The following is a 7,398-nucleotide window of genomic DNA, read 5'->3' as shown; positions in this document are numbered from 1 at the left end:
CAGTTGGTGGTGGAGAGTCAAGGATTAGGTATTCTAGATCCAACTTTGCCCATAGAATGGAATCCCCCCTGGTCCATGAGGTCTGATTTATCAAGTGTTGCTTGCCTCTTGGACTTCGTTTCCCACACCCCTATCTCCCTGACAGTTCCTGGTCTTACCACTTTCCCCTTCACCTCAGGACCTTTGCACTTGCTGCTCTCTCTGCCTGAATGTTTCCCATCTCTCTCTCTGACTCCATTTTTTTTTTTTTTTTTTGTTTTTTTTTGTTTTTTTTTGCGGTATGCGGGCCTCTCACTGTTGTGGCCTCTCTCGTTGCGGAGCACAGGCTCCGGATGTGCAGGCCCAGCGGCCATGGCCCACGGGCCCAGCCGTTCCGCGGTATGTGGGATCTTCCCGGACCGGGGCACGAACCCGCGTCCCCTGCATCGGCAGGCGGACTTTCAACCACTGCGCCACCAGGGAAGCCCTGACTCCATTTTTTGATCTTTGCATGATTCTTTCCTCTTTATCCTTCAGGCTCAATTATCACCTCCTCAGAGAAGCCTTCCCTGATTCCCTATTACAAAGTAGCCTCCTGGGCTCTCTGTTTATTATTTATTATAGCACTTGTCAGAAACTGAAATGATCCTATTTCTGTGTTTATTGTTTGTTTTCCCCGCCTGAATGGCAGCTCCACAAAGGCTGGGACCTGGTCTGTCTCGTTCATCAGTTTACCCCCTGGGTCTAGAATAGCGCTTGGCGTGTTGCAGTCACTCAGTAAATACTGGTGGAGCCAATAAATAAATGATGGAGGATTAGATGAAATAGTCTAAGTATGTAGAATGCTTAACACAGCCCTGACTCACCACAAGTGCTCCCTGTATGGCAATTATCAATACTGTTATTGCTTTATTTCCCCCAACACCTTTGCCCCCTCCAGCCAAGCAAAAGTGTGGTTTCTTCCTTCTGCTGCTTCTCCTGGTCCAGCCCCTGCCTCAGTTGCTCCCTGTTCCTTTTCTCCCTGTTCCAATCATAGCTGGGTACAGTTTCTGATTTCCTGCAGTAAGCAGAGCATCCACAAAATTGGAAAGAGCAGTGACTAAATTAGCAGCCAGCCAGAGCAGTAAAAATGCCATAAGTCAACCCTGAAGATCAAACTCCTTTGTCAGCCATCCCATAATGATCCACTGGCTTGGCTCTTGGTGGGATGGAAAGAGAGAAAAGGAATTTTATACATTCATTAATTTTTCCCCATATGCTTGGAGTCCTGCTGAAATATGGCTTATGAGCCACACTGAAAGCTTGCCTGACTGGAGGCCTTAATTGGCTGAAGGTCTGAAGCCTGGCTCCTGGCAGGATGTGAGTGTGAAATGCAACCTTTGGACCCCGTGCCATGGGTAGGAGGAATGAGGGTTGTGGCCCCGGAGCCCAGCTCAGGGCCTGACACCGGGGAGATGCTTGGAATACAGACACACATGCATGATTTATGGAATGACGGTTGGTGGTGAAGAGTCAAGACTGGCTGTTCCAGATCCAGCTTTGCCTGGTCTCACTGTGTGGCCTGGGCACAGCTCTTAGCTTCTCTTTCTTCATCTGCAAAACGGGGATAAACTTCTGCTCCTTCCTGACCCACAACCTTGTGGAGACAAGCAAGAACTGCAAAATGTGGGAGCGTTTTGAAAAGAGGAGCTCCAAATCTCTCAAACCCACCCCTCTCCATCATTCCCAGAGAATGATGGGAGATGGTGAGACTCTCAGAAGTTCTGAGCAGTTTTCAAGTGTCTTCAGAGGCATGCAGGAGGAGGAGGAAGGGGAGGGGGAGTAAGAGGGGGAAGGGTACAGGGGGACAGGAAACACTGTTTACCTCAGAGTAGTTTTAGGGCAAGTGTTTCTGAAGAGGAGTCTGTTTACTATAGTGATAGAGATAGACTGGAATTCCAATCTTTATTCTGAGGCTCCTTGGCTGTGTGACTTTGGACCAGTCACTTGACCTCTCTGAGCCTCATTTTCCTCATGTGTAAAAGGAATAACAAGGATCCCCACCCCAAGGGGCTGTGAGGATGAAATGAGGTAATTCATGTAAAGCTCTGTGCAGAGCATATTTGGACAACAGCAATTCTCCATAGAAGTCAGGTACTACTATTATGACGCTGCTAATGATAGTGGTGTTAAGTCCACTGCAAATTGGTAAGTCCCGGGTAACCAGTCCACTAAGCACAACACCTTTCCCAAGAACTGGGTGACCGCAGGGAAACCTTACCACCCTTCCCTTTCTATCTTAGGCTGCCACCTACTGGCGGGGATCAGAGTTACAGCTACTGGAAAGACCTCTCTGTGGTTTAGGGAACAGACACACCCCCTCCCCTCACGGCCCCATCCTCACTCTGGCGGGAGAACAGTGGCATGTTGGTGGGCAGGGGGTAGGGAAATATAAGACCCAAATTCCGAGGTCATGAGTACCTTGCAGAGATTCCTGAAGGCTTGTCCACCCTGATGATGAGAAAGTCAGTCCCCAAGTCTTGTCCATTTTATTTCCTGGATATCCCTGAGACTGGTCCCCTTTTTCCATCCTGTCTCCTGGCCAAGCCACCATCCTCTCTCCCTGGATGATACAACAGCTTCCTCACTGGCCTTCCTGCCTCCACTCCCTTCTCCATACATCAGCCAGGAGGAATTTCTTAAAAACTGCATATCCGATCATGTCGACCCCAGCTTAAATCTCTCACTGTGTCCCCAGGGCTCCTGGGCAAAGTCGGAGGCCCTTTGGCCAAGCCCACAGGCCCTTTGGGCTCTCAGCTCTGCCGCTCAGCCCTTGGGTCCCACTCTCTGCCCCTTGCAGGCCTGGTTCAAGCTCTTGCTTCACCTGGCACACCCCTCCCTCCCCTCTGCCTGGTGAACTCTGACACACCCCAAGCCTCACCATGGTTGTTGCCTCCTCCAGGGTGCCTTCCCTGCTCCTGCAACCTTTCCCCCAACATGGTCCTTATCAAGCCATATTGCCTCTTGATCTGTGTGCCTCCTAGGCTGCGAACAGGAGCCGTGCCTGGTTTTCTTCACTAAGGTATCCCCAGTAAGTACCCAGTTCCTGACACATAGCAGGTGAGAAATAACTTTTTGCTGAGTGAGGAAACTGACGCTTAGTGAGTAATAGACTCCGCGTTACAGACTCAACTCTCCATAGCTGCTTTTTTTGGACTCTCTGTCCTGCCCCAATCTCAAACTGACCTGGGGGTCCCTACAGTGGCCACGTGGTGCCCTGAAGATGATGTTGAGAGTCTGATGGGTGTTTGCCACTTTGTGATGCCCGCCCCAGTGAGGCCCAGGGTGGCCTCGAGAAGTGACGTTTAAGGACATTTCCTGCAGGCAGGGTGGTCTTGTCTCTCAGTCCAGGCCTGTGCTCAGTCCCATCCAGCTGGCCATGCCCACTGCCTCTCCTAGGATGGGTCCCCCAGAAGCTGACTTTGGGATGAGGATCTCATGCAGGTGATGTATTAAGGACTGGCCCCTGGGGGGACACAGGTAGGGGAGTGGGGGAGCAGAGGATGGGGAAGTGGAAGCAACTGAGCAAAGGGACGCTTCCAGGCAAAGTCCCAGCTTCAATTTGAGTCCACAGGGAATTCTGGAGTATAAATTATGCCTCATGGTTGTCCTGCCCCAAGACCAGAAGCTGGGCTTTCACATTCCCAGCCAGGCAGTCATTAGCTATGGACCATCCCGGGCTGATGTGAACTCTGGCACTTCCTGGTCTCTCTCTCTTTTTTTTTTTAAATTAATTAATTTATTTTTGGCTGCTTTGGTCTTCCTTGCTGCACGCGGGCTTTTCTCTAGTTGTGGCGAGCAGGGGCTACTCTTCGTTGCAGTGTGCAGGCTTCTCATTGTGGTGGCTTCTCTTGTTGCGAACATAGGCTCTAGGCTAGTGGGCTTCAGTAGTTGTGGCACACAGGCTCAGTAGTTGTGGCTCACAGGTTCTAGAGCGCAGGCTCAGTAGTTGTGGTGCACGGGCTTAGTTACTCTGCAGCATGTGGGATCTTCCCAGACCAGGGATCGAACCCATGTGCCCTGCATTGGCAGGTGGATTCTCAACCACTGTGCCACCAGGGAAGCCCCCTGGCCTCTCTTCTTTGCACCTGGGAGCAAAGAAGTTTCAAGGAGCCCAAGGGCAGTTCTCCCAAGAAGAGTGCAGACTGACCAGTCTCAGCACAAGCTGGGAGAGAGGACATGGGTGGGGCACCAACCTTCTCGCTGTGCTGACCTTCCAAGCTCCCCGTCTCCAGGAGACCCTTCCCCGATTCCCCGATTCATCCTGTTGATGTTTTCTTTTCTTTTAATATTTATTTTATTTATTTATTGGTTGCCTGGGTCTTAGTTGCGGCTGGCGGGCTCCTTAGTTGCGGCTTGCCATCTCCTTAGTTGTGGCACACGGGCTCCTTAGCTGAAGCACGTGGGCTCGTTAGTTGTGGCACGCTGGATCTTTTTTAGTTGCTGCATGCAGACTCTCAGTGGCAACTCGCTGGCTTCTTAGTTGTGGCATACGAACTCTTAGTTGTGGCATGCAGGTGGGATCTAGTTCCCTGACCAGGGATCAAACCTGCACCCCCTGCATTGGGAGTGCAGAGTCTTAACCACTGCACCACCAGGGAAGCTCCCCCACATTGACATTTTCTTCCTTCTTTGAAGTGTTGTGCAATGCAGCTTCTAAAAAAGTACCACAACCAGGTGGTCCTTTTTAAAGAGTGGCCCCTGCTGAGAGCTCTGCCTAGCCCTGTTCCTGGCTATGAACTCACTTTAGCAGTCTTTTCGGTTCTCTTTTAATTTTATAAGGTATTTTTGCTTGTTTTAAAGAAAACAAATCCAAAATACAGAAGTAGTGTATGGTAATCATGGAAACTGCCTGCACCTTCATCCCCAGAGAGGGTATCTGGCCAGATGTTTTCCCAAACATCTTATATACATATTTTCTTCTTTGACTTCTGGTGATGTGGCTATTTTATCTTATTTAATGTCCACAAGCCCCTGAGAGACTGATACCCTCCCCGCATTTCTCAAAGGAGAACTGTGGCTCAGAGAGGTGACGTGACCTGCTCGTGTCCAGCTAGCGGGTAGCAGGGCCAGCGCTCAGAGCCGGGCCAGCCTTTCTGTCCAGCCATGCTGCCTGTGATGTGTAACTACCCATTAGAATGGAAGTGAGTCAGCTAAGAGAAACTGAGGGGCTTGGTCAGGGTCCAGGGCCTTCAGAAGCACCCTCCCCCCACCCCAGGATTGACCAGTTGGTCCTGGGGGTCAGGAAGGAAGGGCACTGGGGTTCAGGGGCAGCCTTTTGTCAGCACGTCAGGTGTGGGAGGAGGGTCCTTCCACTTGGAACAAAAAGGGAGGAACGGAGCAAATCCATTTGCTCCCAGTGCTGTCAAGCGTTACATGGATGTGGGTGTCTGTGTAAGTGGTCAGTGGCGGGGGCTGCCAGCAAACTCTCCCCTGAGTGAGCTACTGTGCTTGGGGGAGGAGGGGTTATGGAACCGGCAGGGTGGCTGGCTGGACGCCTTCTGCTGACTTCCGCAGTCAAGCCTGCTCAAGGCCCTCTTAGCTGGCCGTGATCATGGATCTTGACCCCAGGTGACTGCAGCCCCTGTCCCAGCCTGCCATGGTCCCTGTCACAGGTTCCCACACTCTGTCCTTCTCTACCCCAGGCCCTCTTGGCCCATTTGAAGCCCTGCCTGTCCCCAGAGCTTGGTAACTGTGAGCCCCATGCCAGCGGAGTGCACAGGACTTCAGCTTCTGCTGTCCCCCTGCTCGGGGCGTTTGCACTTGGGGCCTGGGCATCTTCTCCAGGAGCCTTGCAGTCTCCCTGGTACACACTCCAGGAGCCCGAGTACCAGTGTTTTCTGCTCCCATGCCCCCTCCCAGGATTTGGTCTGCCCCCTGCCCCCTGCCCTTCTCAGAGACCCCAGGCTGGGTCTTACCACCATATCCCTTGGGCCTCACCACTTCAGTGGCCTCCAGCAGCTGGTATTGACATCTCTCCGCCAAGGACTCTCTGCAAAGGCAGGAAGGCTGCTCTTTACCACACAGGTCAGACCAGAAGGGCCCAGGAATTCACATCAGCCCCAACACCAGCAGCCCTCCAGCGACGGCCGATGGGAGTTGGTGTATAAGTACCCCAGCTCCCTCACCTCTGACTGAGATCTCTGAGGTGTGTGTCCTACACCGATTCCTAGGGGTTCCCCGTGGGATTAAGTTCCACTCACCCACAGCAGTAGCTGAGTCGACAACGCACCCCTTCTTGGCTGCCTTCTCTTTCCTGTCTTACTTTCTCATCTGCTATGGGTGTTTTCTAGAATCACTTCCCAAATAAACGACCTGCACTCGAATCCTTATCTTAGGGCTGCTCCCAAGGGAACCCACACAGAGACAGCCAGGATGTTTTCCCCGAAGCCTTTCAGTCTGGCTCTTCCTTCCAGCCTTTCTCAGATCTTGCTTCCTCCCCCGCTCCAGATCTGGATTTTCTCCAGCTCTCATTCAAACAGCAGGTGGAGACAGTGTTCTCTGCGTCTGGTCCTCTGGCTGTCTCTGTTCCTGTGGATCTTACACCTCACACTGGGAACCAAGGATTCTTTCACACCTAAAAGTAATCCCTATGAAGCGACCTCCTTTCCAGCTGCTTAACAAGGTGCTTGAAGCCATCACCAACCTGTTGGAACTTGCGGCCGTGCAGACTCAGTCTAGACCACTTCCACCCCAGGGGAAATGCTGCACATCAAGGGGTGGGAAAGTTTGTTCAAAATCATCAAAAATAAAATGTAATTGTGCTCAGGGGCAGGCAGTCCATCCTGTCCTTCCTTGGGAGCGACAGTCAGCAGTCCCTGATGGAAAGCACACCTGTTCTCTCCACAGACAGCCGGCTCCGGAGGGACCCTCTGAGGCTGGCCACCTCCGGGTAGGATGCCTCCACCCAGGGCGGGCTTTGTTTCCAACGGGGGAAGCGTGCAGGGTACTGGAGGACCCTCAGCACTTTCCACACTTCCGTTCCCTCTTCCCTCTCCTCCTTCGCTGGCCGTCTCCTCCTGTCAGTCCGGCTCGCAGTGAGCCTGGGGTCTGACTCCTAAGTCAGGCAGGAGCATCCTCAGGACCTGGCCCAGGAAGAGCCACAGCCGCCCTAATGTACCTTCTGGGGCACACAGCCCTCCAGCTCCAGCAGCTCCGGCCAGCCGTCGTATTTATTCGTGTCTGGGTTGTTCTTTAAGAACTAGAGAGACAGAAGAGAGACACTGACAATGTTAGGACTCACGCCTGCATTTGCGTTGTGCTTTAAAACCTAAATAGCTTCACTTCATCCGCGCCACTGCCCCAAGAGGGGCATGGGAGGGTTGGATATTTCCAGCCCATTTCACAAATGGGTAAACTGAGGCTGGGGAGGGCAACTTG

The 7,398-nt window shown here is 52.4% G+C and overlaps 1 protein-coding gene across 1 annotated transcript in view; it reads right to left on the bottom strand.

Annotated features, from left to right (window-relative positions):
* Positions 1–7,114: 7,114 nt before the first annotated feature.
* FAM3D (FAM3 metabolism regulating signaling molecule D) overlaps positions 7,115–7,398 on the bottom strand; it is a 59,533-nt gene continuing 59,249 nt past the window's right edge. The window contains exon 10 of the mRNA XM_081246641.1: positions 7,115–7,219. Coding sequence (XP_081102767.1) covers positions 7,130–7,219 — 90 coding nt within the window. The 3' untranslated portion in view covers positions 7,115–7,129. The remainder of the gene's footprint in view (positions 7,220–7,398) is intronic.

Source organism: Mesoplodon bidens, assembly GCF_964165515.1.
Source record: "Mesoplodon bidens genome assembly, chromosome: 10".
Taxonomy (NCBI): domain Eukaryota; kingdom Metazoa; phylum Chordata; class Mammalia; order Artiodactyla; family Ziphiidae; genus Mesoplodon; species Mesoplodon bidens.
Note: the sequence above shows the minus strand (reverse complement) of the source record. Positions and strands in the feature narration are given on the sequence as shown.